At 38.5% G+C, this 27,805-nt stretch overlaps 3 protein-coding genes across 7 annotated transcripts; 1 reads left to right on the forward strand and 2 right to left on the reverse strand.

Moving 5' to 3' along the window:
• Positions 1–728: 728 nt before the first annotated feature.
• On the reverse strand, positions 729–8,333 carry creg1 (cellular repressor of E1A-stimulated genes 1). The gene is made up of 3 exons (XM_083522508.1): positions 7,979–8,333; positions 5,886–6,005; positions 729–1,130 (listed from the first exon to the last, which is right to left on the reverse strand). Exons 1-3 carry the CDS (start codon positions 8,252–8,254, stop codon positions 942–944), a joined length of 585 nt encoding a protein of 194 aa, XP_083378634.1. The 5' UTR covers positions 8,255–8,333; the 3' UTR covers positions 729–941.
• A 2,780-nt stretch (positions 8,334–11,113) lies between these two features.
• On the forward strand, positions 11,114–11,827 carry h2af1al (H2A histone family member 1a like). Its single transcript, XM_083522519.1, has 2 exons — positions 11,114–11,180; positions 11,312–11,827. Exon 2 carries the CDS (start codon positions 11,324–11,326, stop codon positions 11,744–11,746), a length of 423 nt encoding a protein of 140 aa, XP_083378645.1. The 5' UTR covers positions 11,114–11,180; positions 11,312–11,323; the 3' UTR covers positions 11,747–11,827.
• A 2,843-nt stretch (positions 11,828–14,670) lies between these two features.
• On the reverse strand, positions 14,671–26,782 carry setdb2 (SET domain bifurcated histone lysine methyltransferase 2). Of its 5 annotated transcripts, none has more exons than XR_014530386.1 (12): positions 25,624–25,697; positions 25,296–25,405; positions 25,091–25,204; positions 22,904–22,999; positions 20,691–20,787; positions 19,798–20,586; positions 19,413–19,582; positions 16,198–16,439; positions 15,723–15,774; positions 15,417–15,598; positions 15,213–15,296; positions 14,671–15,091 (listed from the first exon to the last, which is right to left on the reverse strand). XR_014530386.1 is itself a non-coding variant. In XM_083522347.1 (12 exons), exons 2-12 carry the CDS (start codon positions 25,354–25,356, stop codon positions 14,974–14,976), a joined length of 2,010 nt encoding a protein of 669 aa, XP_083378473.1. In that variant the 5' UTR covers positions 25,357–25,405; positions 26,764–26,782; the 3' UTR covers positions 14,671–14,973. The 5 variants fall into 5 exon arrangements, 3 of the variants coding, with proteins under 3 accessions (XP_083378473.1, XP_083378475.1, XP_083378474.1); XM_083522347.1 differs by lacking the exon at positions 25,624–25,697 and adding an exon at positions 26,764–26,782 and having other exon boundaries at positions 15,213–15,301; XM_083522349.1 differs by having other exon boundaries at positions 15,213–15,301; positions 25,650–25,697.
• Positions 26,783–27,805: the final 1,023 nt, after the last annotated feature.

Below are 27,805 nucleotides of genomic sequence, written 5' to 3' on the forward strand. Positions count from 1 at the left end.
CCCTGAATAGAGGAGGAAAAAAGCGACACACTTAAATCAGCGACATACTGCGGCTTGTTGAAAGCAGCTTAGCTTTATTTCATCACATGAGCTTTTTCACAGATCACACATTCACACTTTTTCAACATTACACAACTTTAGTGTCAGCAAGAAGACCTGCTGCTGATCGAAACCCCATTCTATACACCCATGTAACGTCCAGACGAACCAGTGTTCAAAGTGCAAAAACAAAAAGCGTTCGTAAATCACTTCAGACAGAAAATCATCTACTTTTAGGAGGGATAAATTGAATAATAGAATTATACAAAATTATATACTTGATTGTATTAAAAGGCTTCAAAAATCAGTTTTGATGAAAGACTGCACTGAACACAATGATTTTCAATGATTATGTATTGAAATACATATAAAGCATCTTGGTGAAGGAATATTGCTCGAAGTAAAACCCAAACACACAATAACTGATTTCTTATACAAAAAAAATCTAATTTCTTTTCTAAATTAACAGAATCTTATAATATCTTATAATGAAGGTCACAGTCGACAACTCCTGGGACAAATTAGGACAGAAAATCTTTTTGTAAAATCTGAAATCAATATTAAAATGCTGGTTTGTTAAATTTGATTAAGATTTGACATAAGCTGATGGAGGATTATTATATATATGCGATTCCACATTCTGTCTCGAGAAACCATAATAATAATAATAATCTTGATATAACCGATAGATTTAAACGCTGTTAAAAATCCATGAGGTAAACAAGTTTTTCTATGCCATCTATACCAAGAGCAAAACAGTGGTTATAAAAATATATTTTTTAAATTCCCCTAGTATTTCCAAACTCAGCAGAAATTGCTAAAATATAAAATCTTGGTTGGTCAACTGTCCCAATAAATCTGAAGCGGTTCAGCCTTTTCGATGGTCTAAAAGCAGAAAATCTTCAAAATGGTGTTGCTTTGTAGTAGTCCTCAGGCGACACAATCTTCACCCCTCCGAAGTAATCCAACACCCAAACTTGGCTTATTACCATTTTAGCAAAGAACCAATTGTGGTCAACGGGCCAGTCGATCATCTCAGGATGCCTGGTGAACAGCACCTTCTTCGCAAAATCCCCTTCTGAAGCGTTCACCTAAAACCAACACGGACGGATTTGTTCATAGATTTCAATGCTGTGGTGTGATTTTTGAACATTTATTAAACATCTGCATATCTACACAAAGGGGAAAAAAAGGAAGACCGAGTGCTTGTAGAACACACAAAAAGACTTTGGATATCTGACAGGAAGGTTGTGAGTTTAAATCCCAGCAACACCAGGTGTCCACTGCTGGGTTCTTGATCAAGGACCAAAACCTCAACTGCTCAGATGTATAAATGCTAGAATTGTATATTGCTCCATAAAAAAACATCTGGCAAAATGTTATAAATGTAAATAGAATTATACTGACACGGGCTGAGTCACGCTTAGTCCAACTTTTCTATCACTACGACTTCCTGTATAATTATAATATATAATTATGACATAATTATGGTCAGGAGTGTGCAAATAGAAGTATAAACATCAATCACATTTTATGCTTAAAAATGAAGAGGTGTAACAGTACACAAAATTCACGGTTCGGTCCGTACCTCAGGTTTTAAGTCACGGCTCGGTTCAATTTCGGTACTTTAGGAGGAGGAAATGCAAAACATAAAATTGCTCGTTGTTTTTTTTTTTTTTTTGTGAACAACATTTTAAATTTTGAAAACAATTTTAAATATAATGTCTCCTAATATTTTAGGAGACATTAAAAAAAAGTTATACATCTAATTAATGAAAAACACTGATATTGTTTCAATTGAGTAATCAATTGAATTGGCACAACTTCGATTGATTAAATAAAATTTATTAAACGGAAAAATTCTATGAAATACTTGACATTTGTTAGACCCCATTTGGGTATATGCATGTAAGAAAGTGTATGTATTTTACATTTAATAAGTAATTCTCAAAAGAATATACTTAACTGCTCTATTTATTTCAGCGCACTAATGTCTTCATTCCTTCCATCCTTTATTCATTCATTCACTTCCCCGATATGCGGAATTGTCAGGATATTCTCCCTTTAAGAGAAATTCTTAAAGCTGGACATAAAATGCTGAAGAATCCATAGCGCTAGCGTTAGCTAATAGGCACTTCCTGTCTAGCGGCTAATGCTAGCGATATGGTAAAAAACAAATCGTATTTCCGGTACGGAGTGAGTAGCCACAGTGACACTGCGCTAACTCTAGTTTCTTTTTATACCCCTGATATTGCTGTGCATGTTTTCAAGTTGAACAATAATAATGAAAAGAAAATGCGTTCAAAGTGCGAGGCGGAGACTAAACAAACTGGCAGTCCCCTATTTAATACGTTCCCGAAGGAACGCCGATTTCAACTATGTTCCGCACGTAAAAAGGATTGCCAAAAGCCCCGTATGGAAACATTTCGGTACGAATAAGTGTACCGTTACACCCCTAATAAAAATAGATTACACATAAAATCATGTGTATGCGCTAATCTATAAGCCAACATCATTCTTTTGATACCACCTACACCACTGTTACTATTTCTTGCCAGCTTTACTGCAGCTTGGTTTCCTGTATAGCAGATGAGGTAGTGCTTTAATAATAACGTGGTTATTCCTAAAGTGCTGTCTATTGGATTTTGCACCTCCCTTATATGTTGATGTGCCAATTCCCATTAATAACCAGATGTCAGCTAACAACCAGAGATGGTGAAAGCCAACACATGCTTCCTTTGAGACACTTGAGCCACCAAACAATTTTTTTTTAATTCTGCATCACAGACTGGTGTAAGACATTTGGAAATATGCCCTCTTTCACATTCAAGAGTTCACAAATGACCATGATTGGCTATTGGTGGTGAGAGAGTTTAAGCCATCTCTCCTAAGTACAGAATACAGTTTATTTTGTTCCTGGCCATGTATGGCTGTGATATGATTAGTATTGAGCTTGCTATCAATGAACAAGGGTTCTGTAGACTGCTGACCAACTTTTTAACTTACTTAACTGTCATATTTTCTCCAACTTTGCTGGTATTATAACATCTACTCCTCCAGAAAGCTAGGGTGTTCATTCAACCAAAACAGTTAGGTAAGGGGGTCTGGGTGAAGTCAAGTCAAGTTTATTTCTATAGCGCTTTTCACAACAGACATTGTCTCAAAGCAGCTTTACAGAAATCAACAGTCAAGGAGAATGTTGAGTATTTATCCCTGATGAGCAGCCATGGCGACTGTGGCAAGGAAAAACTCCCTTAGATGTAATGAGTAAGAAATCTTGAGAGGAACCAGACTCAAAAGGGGAACCCATCCTCATTTGGGTGACAGTCCGTGTTCTTGTTCATCCCAAAGGTGCTTAGTGGGGTTAAGGTTAGAGGGCTAAGCAGATCTTCACGGAGAATACTTTGTGCACATGTACATTGTTCTACTGAAACAAGTCTGGGCCTCTCAGTTCAAGCGAAGGGAAACAAACAGCCAACCAACACGTGTCCATAATTTTTTGCTGATATAGTGTAATTCCTGTAATGAAGTTAAAGATTGAGAGAAAACCTACTATAGGAAGTGTTTTGATGGCGTTTATTTGGTGTCAAGCACTGAATACAGCCGAATCTATCGCAGGTTCTTAATGATGTAGTTACCAGTGTTGGACAGTAACAATGTAAATGTGTTTCGTTACTGTACTTAAGTAGCTTTTTTGTGTATCAGTACTTTACTAAAGAAGTATTTCTATTTGGGAAAACCTTTTCTTTTAACTGCAGTACATTTCAGAATAACATTTATTTACTCAACTAAAACTTTCTTTTCGGCTTCTCCCGTTAGGGGTCGCCACAGCGGATCCTCCGCACGTTTGATTTGGCACATGTTTTACGCTGGATGCCCTTCCTAACGCAACCCTCCCCAATTTATCCAGGCTTGGGACCGGCACTAAGAGTGGCTGGGGATGGTTCCCTGACCGGGAATCGAACCCGAGCGCTGCACCTTAACCACTAGACCACCAGGGGACCTTTTTATTTATTTACTCAACTACATTTCGCAAAATCATTCGTTCCTTTTGGTTCCTCGAGCACTCCGTTTTGAACTGGTTTTGATTGACGCTTGGTGTAACTACTGATCACCAACATACAGTTCAGCATCAGTTCAACAGCAAGTAGAACATTTAGAGAGGAAGAAACAATGGAATAATTGATAAACAATAAATGATGGGAGCACTTTTACTTCTATTATTTTACCTACTGTATCTCTACTTTAACTCAAGTACATAGTTTGTGTACTTCGTCCCCCACTAATAGTTACACAACTAAAAGCATCGAACTGGTGTAGGCAATTACTATGTAAATATTTCTACATAAAGATACCAGAACAGGATATAAACAGCAGTGAACAGTAATGAAGTAAATGTAGTCAGTTGCTGTACTTAAGTAGCTTTTTCACGTATCTGTACTTTACTGAAGTATTTCAATTGAGGAAGTCTTTAACTTTTACTTCACTACACGCACTCAGTATTAAACTTGTTTTGATTGCCGCTTTGAGGTTGTGGGCTCATGATAATTTAAAAGATATCAATCATTGTTTGACTACAGTTTTTCTAAGCTGCTTTGACCTACTTGTTCAACCTCCACATAATGTCTTTGGAACATTCATTTAATTGATTGTGTACAAGTTTCTGCTGTTTCTGACATTATCTTTTGTTTATGTCGTGTTGATTAAAATATATTATACCGGTTTCACCCGAATGGTCTCAACCCCCAAAACATCTCGGCATCAGTTCATTGTCATCGAACGCAAAATGGTTAAAGCATAATGTGTAAAGCTTAAATTTCTATTCAACCTTTTTTTCGTAAATGTAACTTGAATTAATGAATTGAACAGATGAATCTTGAATGTCACTAATAAAGGCGAGTGAACGGCATCAGATCAACCAATGACCACCCAGTTCTCTAAAACAGGTGGATTTTGTGAACGTTCAGTTGGAGAGTGTATACAGACAGAGCAAAACACAGAATTATACATTCTGAAAATGGATGAACAACTAAGCAACAAAAAACAATTGTACAGTACAGTAAAAGTGTGAATCCTGTCCGATCTCTTGCAATCATCATACAGTAATGTGTACATTTGTGCTGTCGAAATTCATTGATGCCAAACAGAAGAAAATCAGCCTTTCCAATTTCCAATCACTGTGATCCAAACCGTAGTTTACATCAGGAAATACCGAAAGCGTGCGCCGTCATGCTCACGACACGACTAAACGTTTAGACGATCCAGTTTGTGAACAATAACAAAAAGACGTGTTATTCTGATGGGAATGAGATGTTCATCCTCACAAATGCTTATAATACTTTTTTGAGAGATGAACTGCGGATTTTGAGGGGGAAAAAAATGAGGCTTTTGCAAGAAATCCAATGTTTTGTGCTGTTCGAACAGATTGTTTTGAGAAATGCACTTACTGGTCTGCAAATATTAAGGATGAGTCAAGAAATGCTCCGAAGCAACTGGGAAAAACTGTAATATTTTATTAATTTATTAATAGATCGGTTTGATAAACAATCTTTTCATAGAAACCGAGTTGATTAAGCAAAAGTGTTGTGACACAAATGATAATTTGCACATTAGAGCTATAATAAAGTAAAGTACTTTGGAAACTTACGTACATTTAAGTGTAAGACTCAAGTCAAAGTTTAAATAGAGCACTTTTACTGAGCAGTATTTTATCTCTATTTTTACTAACTACATGGCTTGAGTACTTCATCCACCACTGGATATAAGTATAGGATTTAAGATGATTATTACTTTTATTTTAAAGTGGACTGATTAACTGTTGCATGAGTGCTTGAGTGTTTTCTTACCTCCTGAACAAAGCCAGACAGGATGATGTGGGCACACAGGGGGCTCTGGGGGTCGTAACCTTTGCGCTTACAGTAATGTGTCTGAGCAAGAGATACGGACAGAGAGGCCTGTGGATTTACCTGTGGAACAAAAACCATACCAGCTGATAATCACAGCCATGTTCAGTTTTTTAGTTCATTTATTCAGTAAATTTTTATTCAAGCAAAAAAAATTGGTTCTGATTATTACTTTCGTTTTAAGATTATGAATAAAAAAAAGAAATGTTTGAAAGAGGGAGTCGTACGCTGTTGCCAGTGTTCTGGGTTTTGGGCAGTGCAGATAATAAAAATCACTAGCGTGCAGCAGGGTCTTCAAAAACTGCTAAGTCACAGCCTCCAGCTGACTCACGTACTTGCGCGACTGAACTTTTCAAAACTTTTTTCCGAGGGTTTTTTTTTTTTTTTTTTATTTGCTGAGTAAATGTTTTCACGTTCTCCATTCGAGTTCCTTTATCTAAAGAAACCCCTGCGAAAAGAATCGACACTGCTGAGTAGAGTGAATGATAAAGTCATGAGTATAAAGGAAGTACGTCGTTCTTCAATTGTAAGTTTTTAGTAACTTAATAAACAAATTAACAAATTACCACAAATGACAACAAAAAATTCAATTTTAAGATTTCAATATGCAGTTATTTTTATTTATTTTTGTCCCAAAACAATCAACCAGGTGGGAATAAAAATACGTACACGCTACTTCCTATAGTCGTTATAAACGACTAATTAACGAGGTCCTACTAATGAAATATGCGCAGCAAGAATCATCATGTGTGGTGACCTCTATAAAAGCAGATCATTTTGGGAGTTTGGTGTTCTGGACCACTCAGGTGTGTTCATTTTATGCCCAAGGAAAAAGGACATCAACTCTGACCTCAGATTAGCAAGTGTTGTTATTCATTAATCAGGGAAGGGTTATAAGGCCATTTCCTAACAATCCAAATATTATTATTCTACACCGAGAAGGATTCTGTACAAATAGAGAGCCTTAAGGACAGATTTCAAACTTGCTAGGAGTCTCAGCGAATTTGTGTAATGCCCACTAAATTGATCTACTGCCCTCTGTGAGAAAAAGAATGAACAAGTATGGTTTTCATGGAAGTTTAGCATGTCTTGGGTGTGCAAAATAACACCTGAAGAACTGTAAAAGTTTTGATTCAATATCCTGAGGTGACTTGGGGAGACATTTGGTCATCATGCACAGGCCATGATTGGTGACCATCCCAATATCTATTTATCTGTCTATACAAATAATAAATAAAAGCCTATAAAAAATCTTTACGTCTAAAGATGGTTCTATATATCACTAAATTATAGAGTACTTTTTTCCATTCGGTTACTGAACGTTGTTTTGACGTTGACTACATATTAAAATATGTTGAAGGAAATCGGGTGGATTTTTTTCTGTTGTCACCTGAGGATTTTTAATAGAAGTTGCTGAGGACCACACAACTGCTATTCAGACCCTGATAATGTATCGAACCACAAAGCCAAAGAAGGAATTATACTTTATTTATTTTACCTTGGACTACACACACTGAATAATATATCCAAATGTTCTGACATGCAGACTTAATCGTTCTTCTACATTCTTCACAATATTACCTTGTGCTAACTTGGTGTAACCGTCTGGTGGCAACTAAACAGGGTTCCTCCGCAAGTAGTAACTCATTTTTCCGAACATGATCCGAGCCTGATTTTTCGGCTGGATGTGTGTCCGTGTAAAAAATCCTGATATATGCCTGTACATCAGTCATATGGTCTCCAGTTCCCTTTTTAAGTCTGCTTCTTTATTTTTCTTCCTCATTTGAGATTAAGATGCTTTTTATTTGTCACATATACATTACAGCATAGTGAAATTCTTTCTTCATATATGTGGGTCTGGGTACAGGGTCGGCCATGATTCAGCGCACCTGGAGCAGAGAAGGTTAGGGGCCTTGCTCAAGGGCCCAAAAGTGGCAGACAGGCAATGCTGAGGATCAAACCCAGACCTTCTGATCAGAGACCTTTAAACTGCTGTCAAAACTTTCTCTGTCTTAGTTTGTAATGTGTGTTCTCACCTGCAGATCCTGCACAGAGATTTCCATGTGTGTGAGGTACATGTAGGGAACACCGGTGCCGTTGCCCAGCAAACCGTCGCTGATGGAGAACGCGTTGGAGAACGGCTGTCCCTTCACTGGCTCGTGGATGGAGATGGTGGCCATGGAGGCCCAGTCGCACTGATTAACGACGAACCGAGCCATTCGCGCTACTTCCTCATGTGGAGGGATCTTCATCAGATTTCCCGGCACGGCCATAAAAGCCGAAGAAATCACCAGCAACCACACCGCGGTCATGTTCACGTCCTTCTGCTCATGTCAACAAACAAACGGGGTTCTCTACATACTGGTCATGTGACCGCTCGAGCAGTCACGTGAGTTGAAAGGCAACAAAGTTTAAAGTGAAGTAAAGCGCATGCGCGAATATTCCCTCTTTTAGTATTAGCATTCAGGAGATAGTTGTTTAATGACAGGTTTTGATAGAAATATTACGATTTTTGTATTAAATGTTAAAACGTATAACTATTAGACCATTTTTTTTAACTGTCCAATTATGCTATCAAGTAATGTTTCTTTTTGTTTGTAAGGAAAACAATAAATAATATATAATAATATGAAACAATTTGCCAATATATATCTGTATGATGTAAAGGAAAGGTGTCCAAAATGTAACATTGTGACATGACCAAAATCACAAAGTCACAAAGTAACTGTAATTTGCAAGATTCTTGTGACAAAAATGATAATAGAACATTATAGCCATAAAAAGTCATAGTACATTGAATATTTCAGTACATTTGAAGGTACATTTGAAGGCAAATATTTCAGTACATTTAAAGGTTGTACTTTTACTCAAAAGAAAGTTTAAAGCGAGCATTTTTACTGGAGTATATATTTGAAGTAAAATATATATTTGACTTAGTGTATCTCTACTTTAACGCAAGAACATACTTTGTGTACTGCGTCCACCACTGCCAAAATGTAACACAGTAGCATGTAGCACCACAACTCCTTCACCTAATCCCACCACAAATATTGTGGTGCAAAATGTATGAAATTATTATGTATTTAATAAGTTATGATGGAACACAACTATTAATTTTGTGCTCATGGAGTTTTCGTGCGATTATCTCCAGGTCTTATTTAAAGTTGTAGTGCATTATTTCACAGTGTCACTGTGGCTACTCACTCCATACCGGAAATAAGATTTGTTTTGCACATGCATGAAAATGCTAAACAAATCCATAGTGCCACGTTGCCACAAACCACTAGCGCTATGGATTATATAGCATTGTTTTTATGTCCAGCTTCAAGAATTTTTCTTAAAATGAGAAAATCCTGACAATTCCACATATCGAGGGAGTAAATGAATGAAGGACGGAAGGAATGAAAATATTTTTTGTTAAAGTATACTGAAATAAATAGGATAGTTAAGTAGATTATAGCTATAGAAAACTAAATAATAAATGTAAAACACACACACACACACACACACACACACACACACACACACACACACACACACACACACACACACACACACACACATCTGTATTACCCAAGTGGGGTTTAAAAAAGGGAAAATGTAATTAAATAGTTTAAATTTTTTTTAACCCCATTTTAATAAATGAGAATAATAAATGAATATAATAATACAATAATACAAAGTGTATTTCATTGATTTTATTTATTCTATTTTATTTTTATTTCAAATAATACTTTATTTAACCAAGCAGGCTTTACATTTAAAATTGTTTTTAAAATGTAAACTGCTCTCAAATATTATTAATAATAAACTGCATTAATAAAAAATAAAGACAAGCAATTACATGTTTTGCAACTGTACCGAAATTGAACTGAACCATCCCTTAAAAACCGAGGTGCGTACCGAACCGTGAATTCTGTGTACCGTTCCACCTCTAATAGACAATAGACATGCACACTTACCCTTCCATGCACTAATAACTTCCAGGGTTACCATAAAAACGACCCAAACAGAAGACGGATTTAAAAGCGTGTGAGGCTCCAACCCTTACCAAACACAAGACAAACATCACTCAGATTGTATGAACAAAGAAAGTAATTGTAGGCATCCAAAGTCTCAACCAGATAATAATAATACAGATAATAATCTGGATACAGTACTTCAGGTAAATGTTTAATTTCCTGAGTGAAAAGTTGTCGCCTTAATGTCTCATTTAAGGGCTCTGGTAATTTCACGTCAACATCTTGGACATCTCAAATTTTAGCTTTTTAAAGTATTTTAATTGTCAACAAAGTCAAGTTAGTCAACTTGTTTTCACAGCTTCATGCATGGAAATGCTTTGCGACACAACATGCGCAGTATCGTCGCATTTTATTTTTATTTAAAATAAAAATAAAATAGAATAAATGAAATCAATGCAATACACTTTGTATTATTTTATTGATTAAATTAAGTAATCAATTGATACAAATGAAATTGATTGAATAAAATAAAAGGGAAAATGTAATTAAATAGTTTACATTTTTTAAACCCCATTTTGGTAATACAGATGTGTACATGTGTAGTTTGTGTAACGCGTTTCTTATTGTTGACTTCTTTAAAATGGAATAAATGTGTGGACACATTCAGCCATGATATCTATACCTGCTTGATGAACATCCCATTCCAGAATTAGTTTCTTATCCTTTATAGATCTTCCACTCCAGCCACAACACACCATATCCGCATAAGACTACAGCTTTGTGCTTCCAAATTTGTCATAACAATTGGGTCAAGAACCACATAGCTGGGATCGGCATGCGTCCACAAACTTCTTTCTTTCTATCTTTCTATCTTTCTATCTTTCTATCTATCTATCTATCTATCTATCTATCTATCTATCTATCTATCTATCTATCTATCTTATTTGTTTCCACAAGTTCATATATTTAATTTTATATAAAGGAATCTGGTGGGCTCTTTATTGACCTTCGTTAAATTAGTTGATTTTCTATCACTTTATTGACAAAAAAAAATGCATTGCATCAATAAATTTTAATTTCAAAACATTGTAACATCTCAACCTGCTTTGCAGCTCACAAGTGCTTCACCTGAGGATATTATTACGTCATAATTGATTCTGTTCACCTATTGGTTGTTGGTGCAGGAGACCAGGTGAAGCTCATTACACACCTCCTATATAAGCAGATCAAGGCAGCGTTTTGGTAGGGTGTTGGGCTGTGTTCTTGGGAGAAAACAGTGAGTTGTTTTTAGGTTTGTAATTTTGTTTTGTTTTTAAAATGTTTGTATTGCAACAGTGTGCGTTCGTGTACTGTTTTATTGTGGACCCTGCAGTGTTTCTCAGGCCATATTGTTGTTTTGATTCCCAGCTCTGAAGCATCATGTCTGGTCGTGGAAAGAAAGTTGTGGCTGCTGCTAAGACAAAGTCGTCGGTGTCGCGCTCAACACGCGCCGGGCTTCAGTTTCCGGTTGGGCGCATCGCGCGTCTCCTGAAGAAGGGAAACTACGCGCAGAGAATCGGTTCCGGTGCTGCGGTTTACCTCACCGCTGTCCTCGAGTATCTGTGTGCGGAAGTGCTGGAACTGTCCGGAAACGCCAGCAGGGACAACAAGAAGTTGCGCATCGCTCCTCGCCACATCCAGCTGGCTGTGAGGAACGACGAGGAGCTGAACACGCTGCTGGGGGGCGTCACGATCAGTGAAGGGGGAGTGCTGCCCAACATCCAGGCTCAGCTCCTGCCCAAGAAGACCAAAGCACCAAGAGACGCCGACAACAGCAAGGACGTTCAGTCCCAAGAGTTTTAAAATGTCAAAGATCAGCACTTTTTTTCAGATCTGAATTTTTATTAATTGCTTGTTTTAATCAATAAATTTGTATTAAAGTTACCAGTTTTGCTAAATTCCTTCTCACACCTTTTTACATGAGTAGATCATGGGCTTCATACTGTCGAGAACCAGAGGTGGAAATAAACATTAGTACTGTTACTGCAATTACATACTTATGTACAGGCAGGATTGGGCAAAAATGCATGAAAAATACAGAAGCCACTTATTTACCAAACTATAAAAAAAAAAACCATACAGAATCAATTGATACACTGACTTAGTTGCCTAAATGCTTTTTGATAGCAGCAACTTTTCATGCAATAAATCAGACATCAGTTAACAGATCAACTATTTGCATAATCCCTGTAATCTATAAAATTGTTTTTAAGTAACCAACAGTTTGCAACTGACTCATAATTATATATTTTAGAGAATAACACCTGTATTCATAAACAACGAGTTTATTACATTTTTTTTTATTATAAATGTCATTCATGCAATGGTATGCAAAATCATGATCCTACTAAACCGCTACTTCAATTAAAGTACAATATTTGGTGAGAGAATCTTTGGACACCTGTTAGAAAGCTGGTGGCTTGAATGTTTCTTACCTTCACCCCCTTCTTCCATATGGATCAATTTTCTGTTCTGATCTTAAATCTGAAAAAAATACTGAGTAGGCACCAATCAGAGGCTGCATTTTTATGATGCCATCATGTAGAACTTTTATGATGCCATCATGTAGAACTTTTTACAAAGTATTTTGATACAAAATATAAAGCCATATTATATAATATGCCCCCCCTCTCATTCACACACATGTACTCTGTCTTATTCTTAATGACTTTCATAAGAATGTAACAAATAATGTAAATATAAGTAAATTAGGTTTATTTATCCCCGATGAGCGAGTCTGGGGGGGCGACTGTGGCAAGGAAAAACTCCCAGCGATGTTATGAGGAAAAAACCTTGAGAGGAACCAGACTCAAAAAGGAAACCCATCCTCATTTGGGTGATGAGTGTGATTATAAATCATAAAAACAATACAAAACACTGGAAAAAGAGTAATACCACGAGCACTGGAGTATGAGATTATAAATAATGTCCTTTCTACAGTCATTTGAAGTTGTGGAACCAGGAACTCCTGAGCAACTTATAAAATAGCTTAACATCTTAGATCATTATAGATCAACACCAGCTTCTCCATGCAAGGTGTTTGACAAAGCAGGTGTGTCCTCAAACAATCGATTCACTACCGAAATATCTCTAACAAATCTGTCCAGCATTCTAGTAAAAATTATGTTAAATGTTCTTTATATTTTTCCGTTCACTTCATGGTGACTACACACCTGTGACCTGCTCTACACCCACAAGATGAGACACAGGTGTAGCCTAGTTTTTGTGCTTACTTTTGTTTCTCAAACATGAAACTGCCAGGATTTAAAAAAAAAAGTGTTATACTAATGTTCAAAGCTTTGTGTAGTTCATTTTTATTATAATGAAATTCATAAGAAATTCTTTGCGTACATATCTAGAGTCTAGATATGTCTAGACAGATATGTCTAGTCTAGATAGAGTCTAGCTGTGAGGGCTGTGTTCCAATCTATGCAGCTTTCTGAACAACCCATTCCTCATGTAGTCCTCATTCACTGTTATAACCTCTTCTGGGAAGATGTTCCACTAGGTTTGGGTGTGTGGAGATTTCTGATCATTTAGCTACAAGGGTTTTACAGTCAGGATTTGAAGGAGTTGAGATGAGGAGGTGAGGAGTTCTGGAGTGCAGTTATTCATTCATTTCATTCATTTTCTCCCGCTTATCCGTAATTCGGGTCGCGGGGGCAGCAGTCTAAGCAGGCCCCCGCCTTCGACTGCTGCCCAGTCCTCACAGCACCGTCCCTTACGGTCCCTCCTGCAGGTGGTGAGCCCACGGGAAGGCGGCCCCACGTCACTCCGACGTCACGGACCTTGATATTTCCCTCGTAAGGGACCCCCGGAGCATAGAGGGTTAAGGGCCTTGCTCAAGGGCCCAAGAGTGGCAGCTTGGCAATACCGGGGCTTGAACCCCAGGGAGTGCAGTTAGTGTTTACTAATTCATCACGAATGCTGTTCACTAGGGTTGAGGCTCTATCAAAACTTAATAGCAGGGCACTCATCTTCACATCTTGCACAACCCATGTAAAGCATATCTTCATGGAGCTGGCTTTGTGAACAGGGGCATTGCTGGGCAACAGGTTTGGGTTTCTAAGTTTAAGTGAAGGAAAGATTTCATTCTACTGCGTCCAAAGATTCTATACAATTGCGTACGGTTCGAGGGAGAACCGCTTAAAGTCAGGTGTCCCAATACTTTTGTTCATATAGTATTTATATATAAGTACTGGAGTATTTCTGAAGCTTTAAATAAAACTGTGACCCTGGCGATTATATTACATCTCTTGTGTATGAGGGGTTTTTGTTAGTGTATAATAATTATGATAGATGTTCATTGAGTATAAAGTTTTTTTTAGTATGCAAACAAGGAGAAAAAAATGTGAAATTCTGCCTGGAGATCCATTAAATTAACACGGGAGCTTTGAGGGTGGATTTGAACTGGTGTTAATGTCAACAGTCTGCTACACCTGATCATCATCACAAAACTCCCCGAGATGGCGATAGGAAGAAACCTTGAGAGGAACCAGACTCAAGAGGGAACCCATTCTCATCTGGGTTGCACAGAATGTCCATTTATTGCGGATAAACGATGTTGCGGGGTGCAGTGATGATGATCAAACTTACACTTATAAAGAACATATTTATTTTTATGATCACATTGTCTGTATAAAGCTGCTTTGAGACAATGTTCATTGTTAAAAGTGCAATACAAATAAAAATGAATTGAAATTGAAAAAGGGAGGCAACAACTTGAAGATCTTTCTTACAGCTTTAATCTTTAAATGACATTACAGTGCAATTACAAGACACGAACCGGAGATCGGTATATCAGCCTTCCACATCATCATCATCATCATCATCATCATCATCGAAAAGCACAAGCTTGACAAAGCTGTTTTTGAACGATGCACAATTTATTAATTTTTTTACCTGCATCAATATCAATATTATTAACCGTAAAAAAAAATTACATTAGAATTTTGTATAAAAAAACAAACACTGTAAAACACCAACTTCACCAATTATTGCAAACTTGTTTCACATTGGTGGTCATGTGATCAGATAATAACTGCTTGGCAGTCATTTGAACCACACAGACATGGTACCTCATGCTCAGGATCACTTCCAGATTTATAGGAATAATTCCAGGTCAGCTCGGTTCCTGCCCTGATCGACCTGGAAAACAGTTAAACATGTCAAATCACTGGACTGTGTGTGTGTGTGTGTGTGTGTGTGTGTGTGTGTGTGTGTGTGTGTGTGTGTGTGTGTGGGGAGTTCAAGATCCTGAGCAACTTACCTGCATGTAAAGAAAGCAATCACTGGGAATTTGGGATCATGGGTATCGACAAAGACGTTCTGGACGAAGAGGTTTGGATTACAGCTGTGCTAAAAAAAATAAAATAAAAATAAATAAATAAATAAATAAATTACAATAAAATAATGTCAGAACACAAACACATCCATTTGAAGCGTCCGTTTGAAGCGTCTATTTGCTCCTTACGTTAATAAACCGTGCCACGTTTCCTTCTTTCGAAGCATCGAGGTAATAGATTTTTTCCTGACAGCCGGGTTTTCCTTCTGCTCTCGGCACCGTCTGATCTCGGCGTACGACGCCGCCGTTTCCTTTGTCGTCCAACCGGAGCCTTTTCCTCGCCACCTCTTCGCTACGATCGTTTTTTATTTCTTCCAGTTAAAAAAAAAAAAAGATACAGAAATATACAAAAAATACTCATCTATAAAATTATTTGAAAAAAAAAAAAAAGTTTAACATTCTTTCATGAGTATGAACGAGGTGTGTAATTATTACCTGTATGATTTGAATCAGGTGATAAACAGTCGTTCGATTTGTCCTGGTTATCCTGAAATATCGATGTATATTTAATAAAAAAGGGGAAAAAAAGAAAAAGATTTACTGCCATTTAAACGTCTGTGCTCAGCTGAACCTGTTCAATCGGTGGAAGTAACCCGAGAGAGAGCACTAAATATACATGTTCATAAAATCTCAAGTCCAGGTGCTTAAATGTCATTTTGTAACTTCAGTTTGCATGAACAGTGTAAAGCATAAAAGCACCAGTCACTGAACAGAACACCAACGATGGAACTGTAATGACATTCGATGCCACCCAGATGGGTCTCAAACATGCCCCCGATGGACAGAGCTTTACGCAGTGCCGTGCTAATCGACTGCATGTGAGTGTATGTGTAGAAACTGTTTTAGTGTCATTGCTAAAATTTGCATAATTCTATTCCAAATTCGAATAAAAATTCATGAGGTAACTCACCGTGTGCTCCAGCTGTTCCCTCTGCCCATCCAGCTGTGTAGAGAGCTGGTCTGCAGGCCTCTGGATCACAGGAACGTAAAGTGGCGGAGAGGTATCCAGTGTCTCAGCAATCGTTTTCTTCTGCCCTGAGGAAAGTGTCCACTCCTCCACCACCTCCACCTCGTCGTCCGAAAGCTGCTCCTCCTTCGAGATTTTACAGAGAAGGGGCTCCTCCGAGTTCCTCCCAAGTCGGAGGACAACACCTAGGACATGACACGAAGAGAAGATCCTGTGCAAGATGGCGCTGCGGATGGCAGCCTTTCTTTCTTTTTGTTTACTGTCTGTGTGTTTGGTTGCCCTACCCTGATAACTTACACTAGAGAAAACTGCTAAACATCAGTCAGTTTACTCCAGACACAGTTTTTACAAACCTGGAAAGTTTTTTGGAGCTCTTAGTTGAAGGAGCAGCAGCTGCTCTCTATGGTACATGGAGGAGACCGTTGGGGGAAGCGTGCTGGCAGGCTAGTGAAGCTACGACAGAGGGGATTTAATACTGCGCTGCCATCGATTCACCTAGCGAACCTCCGATCATTGCCGAACTAAATAGACGAACTGACTTTTCTCAACGGAACAAACAAAGACTTTGTATGCTCTGCTGCTCTCTGTTTTCCCGAAACTTGGGATCGAGCAAAATTAAAAACACGGAATCTGCTTTAACGTTGGTGTGCAGATGTCGCAGTGCTGGATAAACACTGCAGCCCAAACTTGGAATCGTTCATAAACTTTAAACCGTTTTATTCACCGCGGGAATTTTCCTCGTTTGTTCTGACCGGAGTTTACATCTCAAATCCTGGCATTCCAAATATCCAGCTTGGAGCAAAAACATTCGGATTCTCTTTTTATTATCCTTGGAGACTTTAACAGAGCAAAACTAACACTTAAACCTTTAAAATACAGGCAGCATATACATATCGCTCGGTACCCTGGGCAGCCTTGGGGAACTCCGATCACTGCTTGGTTCATTTTATTCCAACATACAGGCAGAAACTAAAATCTGCTAAGCCTGTAGTCAAAACAGTGAAGTGGAACTACTTGAAGTTTAACTGCACTGATTGGAGTGTCATTGAGGCTGAAACTGACAGCCTGGATGAACTTAATGATACTAAGACGTCTTACATCAGGTTTTGCAGTAAGCAGTCCAGGAATCTACTGACAAAAGAGATCAGAATAGCCAAAAGAAGCTACTCTGAAAAGCTGGTTTTCAGCTAACGAGCCTGCATCAGTGTGGAAAGGCCTGCAAGATATCACAAACTACAGTAGACCACCCCTCCCCACTCAAGCAAACAAAGACCTGGCTGATGACCTCAACAACTTCTACTTCAGGTTTGAGAACTATACCTTCAAACCTCTGATCCAACCCAGCCCACTGTCTGCCCCAACACACCTCTGGGAATCCCTCTAACAACTACTCCCAGCTGCATTTAAGTTGCACTCACAATCTGTGAAGAGGATGTAAATCGCCTCTTCCAGAGACAGAAGACAAGGAAAGCTCCCAGCCCAGATGGTGTCTCTCCCTCCTGTCTCAAAGCATGTGCTGACCAACTGGCTCCTTTCTTCATCCATATCCTTAACAGATCACTGGAGCTATGTGAGGTCCCCTCCTGCTTTAAACTCTCCACAATCATCCCGGTCCCTAAGAAACCCTCCATCACTGGACTGAATAACTACAGGCCTGTCGCTCTGACATCTGTTGTCATGTAGTCCTTTGAGCAGCTGGTATTGGCACACCTAATATTTGTAACAGAACAGCTGCTGGATCCCCTACAGTTGGATTACTGAGCAATCAGATTGGTGAATGATACAGTCAACATGGGGCCACACTACATTCTGCAACACCTTGACTGCCCGTGGACATATGCCTAGGTTCTGTTTGTCAACTTCAGTTCGGCTTTTTAATACAAGAATTCCAAAAATTCTCCACTCCAAACTACTAAATCTCACTATACCCCATGCCATCTGTCAATGGATCACCAGCTTCCTGACAGGCAGGAAACAACAGGTGAGACTGGGAGGTATTACCTCCAGTATTCGGACAGTCAGCACTGGCGCTTCTCCCCACTGCTATTCTCCCTCTATACTAATGACTGAATTTCAAGTGACCCAACTGTTAAACTCCTGAAATTTGCAGATGATACTACGGTCATCGGACTCATCCAAGATATAATAACCTAGAGCTGAACACTCTCAAAACTGTGGAGATGATCGTGGACTTCAGGAAACACCCCTCGGCACTTCTCCTCTTCACAATATCCAACAGCCCCGTGTCATCTGTGGAGACCTTAAAGTTTCTGGGCATTACCATTTCCCAAGACCTGAAATGGGAGTCCAACATAAACTCCATTCTCAAAAAGGCCCAGCAAAGGATGTACTTTCTACGCCAATTTAGGAAGTACGGTCTGCCACAGGAGCTGTTGATACAGTTCTACACTGCAGTCATTAAATCTGCCCTGTGATCATCAATCACCATCTGGTTTGGAGCAGCAACAAAACAGGACAGAAACAGACTGCAGCAAACAGCTAAAACTGCAGAAAAAATAATTGGTGCTTCCCCTGCCCACTCTCCAGGACTTGTACCATACAAAAACCAGAAATCGGGCAGAAAAAAAATCACTACTGACACTTCACACCCTGGACACAACCTCTTTCAGCTCATCCCTTCTGGAAGGTGCTACAGAACTCTGTTTACCAAAACAGCCAGATACAGGAACAGTTTCTTTCCCCAGACAATCAGCCTCATTAACAACTGACCATAATTACATTTCCTGCTTCATATCTATAAGAACTGTCAGTCATCACATCATCCGTATATGTTACAAACTATTGCTGCTGTATATTGTCCAAAATTTCTAAAGTAACTATCATTCCTGACGCACAATACTGTCATTTGCACTACCATGCACTCTCACACTTTATTTACATCACTGATGTTATATATTCTGTATCGCTATTTAATACTCGTACTGTCTATATTGTTTCACACTGTCTGTATCATCATGTGTAGACTGTTTTGTCTTGTCTTGTCTAGTCCAAGCTGAATGTGTAGTGTTATTTATGTCTGTACTTTTGAGAGTCACTAACAGCTGGAACCGAATTCCTTGTGTGTGTCAACACACTTGGCCAATGTACCTGATTCTGGTTCTAAAATGTCATACACAGCACTTAAGAGCAATAATCACCTGCGTAAGTGCAGACAAAGGTGCCCTCGTCGAGGTCGTCTCGGCAACGCACACCCCATCCCTTGTCGTTGGTGCGAAACACCTGCAGGCGAGCACGGAGTCCGTGCTGGACCACACGATTCTGACAACTGCTTTTCTTGCAACTACACCACGGACCACATTCATACAGCCTGTGGAGCAGTGCAAAGTGATTATACAACGCAAAGGGAATCTGTTCTTTTCATTTTAGATATTTCAAGTAATATTAAAGTTAAGTTTTCTTCTAGGTTAAAGTCAGGCGGGGATAGCCCCTTTCACATATTAAGAAGTAAATCTACTTTCGGGCACTTTAACGAATCAATAGTCACTGTTCCTTTTCTAAACGATCTGCAGTTCATGTACTTACCCAGAGGCCACGGGTTGATTTAGCCGGAGGTGACTATAAAGCTGGTCTGCCTTTGCCCCGGCCTTTAGAGACAGCTGAAGACACACACAGCTGGAAGGATTCGTGCATCCATCTTTGCAGTCGCAACATGTCCGAAAAAACGGCGCCTTGCTTAGGAAGCAGCCGTGTGGCCAGCGATTCTTACGGTAGCGAAACTCTTTTGGTCGCACGCCGTCCAAGTCGTTACACAGAGTAACTGGGATGGCTTCCATCCCCCGACTTATGTCTCTTTCAAAAATACTGGTTGTAGGAGAAGGTGAAGCAGGAGCAAGCGGTCTTGGCTGGGCCTGGCGTTCTGGTAGAACCTGGGGATTGAAGCTGAAGTTGGTCTGCTGCAGGACCCCGAGGCTTTTGGTCTGGCGTAAAAACTGATACACGTCATCCATGCAGCGCAGGCCCCGCCCACAGGGGGCTTTATAGAGCACGTCGGCGTCCAATTCCTCTTGCGATGAAAACGCGAGTGGCTTGGCGCAATGCCGCTGGAAAAGGCAAAGAAGAGGCACTCGCAAGGGGTTGTGGCCGAGAAAGTGGTCCGAGTGAGACGGGAGGTGAGACATACAGTCTGGGCAGCATTCATGCTGTTGATAAGAAAACTGGACGGGTGATACGGGAGCCAGCTGGTCATCTGATATGAGATATGTTGGCGACAGCAGGGTCATATAGTCGTACGTGTCTAACTTCCCTGATAACGTAGCATCGTTTTTGCCTGAGGGAGACGTCTGACTGATATCTGAACCGGGCTCAGGGTTCCTTTAAAAAAACAAGCAAAAAAAAACAAGAAAGAAAGAAAAAATTATAATCAGTCGAGACTACAGAAAGACACTGACTACAGTAAGACACTGCAAGAGAGAAACCTTGATGCGTCGTCATGTGAGGTGTCTTCCGGCACAGGCAGTTCCTTCATTTTCACGATAGTGCAATGCGAGTCTGATACTGACACGGTCAGGATGTCTGTAAGATTCAAGAATTTTATCGGTCACAGATATAGTCATACGGAAAATAAAAAAATAAGAAATATAAGAAAACAAGGGAATTTTTGACATATTTCAAGTGGGAAATTGACCAGGAATTTATGGCAATTAATTAGAAATATAGGGAAATTAACAAGGCTGCAACAACCAATTGATAATAATCGATAATGAAGTCTGTTGTCAACGAATGCTGTTATCGATTAGTTCGGGTGTTCAAGTTACGGTTTAGCGTGACAGACAGATAACACAGCCTGTAGTACAGGGTCAACTGGCAGCAGAAAAAAGTGTGCATCCCAAGTCATGGGAACATTTTATATTAAACGCAACAAAGATTCCACTCTTTTTTATCACTTTAGTAACTTCTTTGTTTTCAATAGTGATTTACTGCAACTTTACTACGTTCAAATGCTTGTTTCCAATGTTTGTATATTTCATTTATGCATATATAATTTAAATATTACACAAAATCTAATTAATTATATATTCTAAATGCTTATATTTTCACAAATGAACAAAATTTCTATCTTCTAAACAAATATGGTCAAAGCTATTTCATATTGATTTTAAATTTTTTTTTTTAAAGCACGGTTGTCACCTGCAATTATCATTAAAAAACATACCAATGTTGATTTACACAAATTGCTTCGCCTTTCATACTTGAATACTGTTTTCTTTATGTTGTTTACAGAAAGGACCAATCCAGCATGAGTGAATTTGTTCACAGGAGAAATCCCTCATGCTCTCAACAAGCAGCTACTATAAACTTTAAGAAGACTAAATTAAAGACTCAATATGTGTCTGTAGCTTTCTTTAAAGTACACTTTTATACATAAATACCCTAAATTAGGGTTTTATACAGTTATTATAAGCATATATTATATTATAAACAGCTGATTAAATTTAGTTTTTTATCTGATTAATTACAAATTTTAATAATTGATGGTTGCAGCCCTAGAAATGTATATAAACTGTATCATATACAAACATAAATATAAACATTTTGTTTGGTCATAAGCTGAAATGCATGCAAAATGATACTGATTGAAATAATGACTTTTTTACGTAATTGTTAGTAGATTTATGTTGCATAAAAGCACAGAACAAGGAGGTTTTAAAGATAAATGTTTGTAATATTTGGGTCATTTGCGTGAAAACTCAAGATGAACACTAACTGACATTAAAAATGATGTGTGTTGTGTTATGGAGGAACGCACAATGCATGTAGGGGGCGTGGCCTCAGTGGCCCTGCTGTAAATGTGATGGATAAATGTGCAGGAAAGAAATTCGACTGAAATTGAAATAAATCTGGTTGTTTTAACCAAAATCATACTGCAAGATTTTTTTCAACTACATTTAAGTTTCCTTTTATAGGTTCACCTGCTATTTAGTAAATTCCCAGTTTATTCCCATGGAAAGTTTGCGGTCTTAAAAATTGGTCATAACCAGAGAGACACTGAGATTAGAACACAGAACAGTGTGTGTATGAGTGTGTGCATGAAAAGCCTAAAAATAATTGTCTTAAAATAAAGCTTTTTTTCTTTTATTTAAAAGAAATTACGCCTGCGTTTTACGACATTTGACAGACGCTCTTATTCACTAACTTATTAGTTGAGGGGTTAAGGGCCTTGCTCAAAGGGCCCAGCAAGAGCAGCTTATTGGTGGTGGGATTTGAACTCATGACCTTCTAATCAGAAGTCCAATATCTGCTGAGCTACCCATTCCCCCATGGACTTTTCATTTCCTTTTTCCGTGAACCATTTGAAAAAAAAAATATATATATATAAATCTATAAGAATGTGAAACTGATAATATAAAAAAAATACGATGAGTCAAAGCAAACATCTATAACTTCTGCTAATTAAGTTTAATCAACTAAAAAAGCAAAAAGGAATCATGTTTAGGATTTTTTTTTTAAATTGCTCCTATAAACCTCAACATGTCTTTAAAAGGTAATTCTTACACCAAGATCAATTTTATTATGAAGGACTGAGTTTCTAAAAAATCAGAATCATCGTTAGTTCAAATCTTTTATCGAAACTCTTGAACATGAATGTAAATGACTGTGTGAATGTTCACGTAATAGAGGAGGATAATACCTTCTCCGATCAGCACCTCTTCAAAAGAATCATTCCTCCATGCTGAATTGAGTGAGATCTCCGACTCTAGAATGATATTCATGCCTTGGATGTAGCCTGAGCAAAAAAAAACAAGTGCAGGGAGTGAAACCCGTGAAAAAAGAACATGATTACACAGGAATGTACTGGTGGTTAGCAGTTGGGGGTTTTTCTTTGACCGATGGCGATATGTAGAAATCAGGGCAGCCGATGGCTGATTTATGTTGCCGGTTATTTTTGGCTGGTTTTCTTTTTTCCTGCTTCATCTCATAAAAAGCAGTTCATTAATAGGACCTGATAAGTGCTTAAACATTTACTGAACAACACAAGCCTGTCCAATCAGCGCACTGGTCACTAGGTTTTGGTACCCGTTTCTACCTGCAACCTAAAAGACAGCTGGTTGAAGACTCACTAACAATTCTGTTCCAAAAAGTTACTAAATCTCTCTCATATTTACCCAATGAAATATATAAAGGTTAGATAAAAAATGAATGATAAGAACTTAAAGCCCAGGTGGTGTCTGAGCGTCAGTCGGAGAGCGTCAGCCGTTTTGTGGCCGATTCTCCATGTCTAATCAGTGGCGGAGCTCGTCGGCGAGAAAGAGAAATCCGATTGGCTATTCGGCTTAGCGACTCACACATGAGTAAAAATCCAAACGCACCTGTTGTCATTGCTGCTCTTGTCTTTGCAGCTTAGCAGACATGATTGAAAAAAAGCTGCACGGATCCGTTACTAACAATCGCAGCAGGTGTAAACGCTGCTTGTTTTATATTTTCACAGTTGTGGCTCTTCCTGTTTCCTTGTTTGAATGCCGAATACAGACTACAGAACCCGCTGGTATGCGAGAATTATGTTTTCTCACGCAAGCGCAGAACGTATAAGCGCGGTTTGGTGTGTCAGATGCACCTGCCTAATAATCGGCCTAATTTGCAGCACAAATGGCCGAAGCCGATTAATGAAAAAATACCAAAAATCTTTCAATTAAAAAAGGTCACTTGATCAATGAGTCAGTGAAACAATGAGTGAGTAAGACATACACTTAGAGTTATTCATATATACCGAGTCTGTCGGTCAATCGATCAGCGAGTCAATAAATAAGTCATTAAGGCAGTCAGTGAGTAAATCATTCTTTCATTCATTCAATCAGTGAGTGAGTCAGTGAGTTAATAAGTCAGTGAGTCATATAGTTAGCGAGCCAGTCATTAAGACGGTCAGTTAATGAGTGAGTGAGTCATTCATTCACTGAGTCAGCAAGTCAGCCAGTCGATCAGAGATTCAGTCACTCAAAAAGGCTCAAAATGAGTCATTAAATTATTTGATAGTGAATGAGTGAGTCAGTAAGTCAGTCATTCACTAAGTTGGCTAATCAGTAAGTGAGTCAGTGAGTCAATAAGTCAGTGGGCAAATCATTAAGACAGTCAGTGAGTGAGTGAGTGAGTGAGTCATTCAATGAGTTGGAAAGTGAGTGAGCCATTTGATCAGTCAGTGGGTCATTCAATCATTGAGTCAGTCATTAGACAGTCAGTCAATCGATCAATGAGTCAGTCAGTGAGTCATACAATCAGTGAGCGAGTCATTAAAAAAGTCAGTGAGTAAATCAGTCATTCACCGAGTCGACAAGTCAGTCAGTCAGTCATTCGATTAAGTCATTCAATGAGTCGGCAATCCAAACAATCCTTCAGTCAGCAAGTTTATAAGTCGGTGCTTCAGTCATTAAGACTGTCAGTAAGTGAGACATTCATTTATTCACCGAGTCGGCAAGTCAGTCAGTCAGTCGACAACTGAGTCAATAAATCAGTGGGTCAGTCATTTGATTCGTACAATCAATGAGTCGGTCATTAAGACAGTCAGTGAGTGAGTCACTTAATGAGTCGGCATGACAGGGAGTATTTTGGTATGTGAGTCAGTAGGTCAATGAACGAGTAATTGAATGACACTATGAATTGTAGTTCTGGTGTAGTTTATAAACACATGATTTCATGGCGCTGTTCAGTTTGTGTACCTAAAGATGAAAGCGAATGCTGGTAAGAATCCCTGCTACAGATGCCAAATAAACAAAGTCTAGACGGCTGGAATAATAATATAATAATAATAATACAGCGATCTCTGTGAGCTGAATGGTGTGTGTGTGTGTGTGTGTGTGTGTGTGTGTGTGTGTGTGTTTTTCACATTTATCCGAGGCTGTTTTGGTTTTGATCGCTTCTCTCAGACACAACAGGAAGCCCAAGAGCTCTTCAAAAGCCACGTCCACGTCCACCTGAGCCCAAAACGTCTTCGCCCTCTCTGGAAAGCAAATGAAGGTCAGGGTTGAACGACTAAACAAACACTTGAACATTTCACACAGGATGCAGGAGGAAATAAAAAACAACTTTACCGACATCCATGTTGAGAGCTGCAGTGCTGTCAGTGAATCCCTTTGGCTCCCAGTTAAACATAAACCCAGCAGCCAGTTACAGGAGGAGAACTAACTATTAAAAACAAACACTACATAAGACGCAAATGTCATTTATAAATGAGTTATACCACCACCACTCGATGCTAACTAGGTATGAATTAGCAACACTGTTTAAAAGCGTGAACACAAATCAGTGTGGGGTTTTAAAAACGTTTCCAAACCGCTCCTGTACTACATGCACTACATATAAATACACAAAATAAAATCTTGATTCTTTTATTTTATTTTTTTTCAAATCATTTCCCACGAAAAATTCAGCCGAAAGTCTCCCACCATGATGCTGTTTTCTTTCAATTTTGGGTCGCAATGAGACGCCAGACCAAAGCAATCCATCACCGATGACGCCGCCGAGTATCGAGCAATGGATGAGCAAGAAAGCAAAATTGAAGATAAATATTAATAAAAAAAATATATATATGGATAAAACATTATATAATCAAAAGATCCTATTGTCATTTGTGTAACATATGCACTATGTGGTCCAAAGTGTGTGGACGCTATTAGGGTGTTCTTCATATCCTTCACAAAGTGTTGGGACACCTGATTTTCCCAGCCATATGTGGTTCTTTCTCAAACTGTTATAGCAAAGCTGAAGGCACATAATTGTACAGGGTGTCGTTGGACACAGTGGGAAGAAGTAAATGTTTCTTCACTTGAACTAGAAAACCCAAACCGGTTCCAGGAGGACAATGCCCCTGTACACAAAGCAAACTCCATGAAGATATATGGGTTGGACTAGAAGATCTTCTGCTATTGAGCTCTAAACTTAAACCCTGTTGAACACTTTTGGGATGAATGTGAACGCTGACTGCACCACAGTCCTCATCACCTCACCCACATGATTTTTACTAACATTCTTTTGTCTGAACGAGCACAAATCTCTACAAGCGCAATACAAAATTTCAGGGAACATCTTCCCAGAAGAGTGGAGGAGATATATGTGCAAATTGGGACTAAATGTGGAATGTGGTGATCAAAAAACACATACCAAACTTACCATAGTCAATATTGTGTATATTGAGTTAAAGTAGTATACAAACTCTTTAATGATAAAAGTGATAATCACTAAAACCAGTTGTTTCACTTGTAGACACACGATATATATATCAAGATATATATCATATACATATTAAGATCAAAGATTTTAAGATTTCTATTTGTCACAAACATAGTTATATGCAGAATACAACTTGCAGTGAAATGTAAACCTGATCGGCTTCTCAGAAACTTGTGCATTAAATTTAAGGGACTATAACTATAAAATAAGAAAAAATATGAGAATCTAAAAGAAAATAAGTAAGAATTATATATTAGATAATGATAAAGTGGTATTGCAAATATATTTAGTGTGCAAAAGGCAATTATAAATTTGATAGAATTTACTTACGCCAAGTCGATTTCAGTATTACTGGAAACTCTGAATTTCCTCAGCTGCTAAAGATGATGTGGTCTTTGTCTAGATTTCACACACACACACACACACACACACACACACACACACACACACACACACACACACACACACACACACACACACACACAGAGCACAAGGACAACATGTTAGATACACGTGTTGTCCTTGTGCTAAAAAGAAGGTTTGGAAAATGATGTAAGGAAATAAAAAAAGGCCTTGGATGTCTAACAAGTCAAACTAGATAGTGGTTTGGATGGTTCACAATAAAACTGTGGTCTCAATAAGACTGTGTGCCAAATGCATTGTTTTTTTGGTTTTTTTTTAATATGGCATCTGGGTGCTTTTCAACACTGTTACATTGCAGAAATTGTAATGGTGGCAGAAGAAAAATGGTGTTAACCAATAAAAAGTGGGTGTTCCATAGATTGTTAAAGAGGGAATAAATTAATCAGGCATAACATTATGACCACCTACATAATATTGTGTTGGTCCTCCTTTTGCTACCGAAAAAGTTTTGACCATCAAGCATGAACAGCATTAACTCCTTCAGCAATTTGAGCTACAGAAGCTTGACTGTTGGATCAGACCACACGGGTCAGCCTTCACTCCCTACGTGAAGCAATGAGCCTCGGTCCTTTATGGCACTGTCGTAAAGTGTAAGTGTAGTAAACAGACTTGCTACTACTTTAACATTTGGGATTAGAATTTTAATAGTATTTACATGATAACCAGATAAACTAAAGCAATAAAACAAATCCAAAGCTTACTTTATAATTCTAAATATCTGGGAGATTATTTTACTATTTACAAAGCATTTTATTATTTGTTGTTATATAACAATTTAAAAAGCAAGAAAAAGGAGTGAAAGCCACCCTGCAAATGTGTCCGCTCATAGACGGGCTCTAAGTTCTGACAACACACACACACACACACACACACACAGACACACACACACACACACACACACTCTCTCTCTCTCTCTCTCTCTCTCTCTCTCTCTCTCTCTCTCTCTCTA

Source organism: Silurus aristotelis, assembly GCF_946808225.1.
Source record: "Silurus aristotelis genome assembly, chromosome: 20".
NCBI classification, from domain to species: Eukaryota; Metazoa; Chordata; class Actinopteri; order Siluriformes; family Siluridae; genus Silurus; species Silurus aristotelis.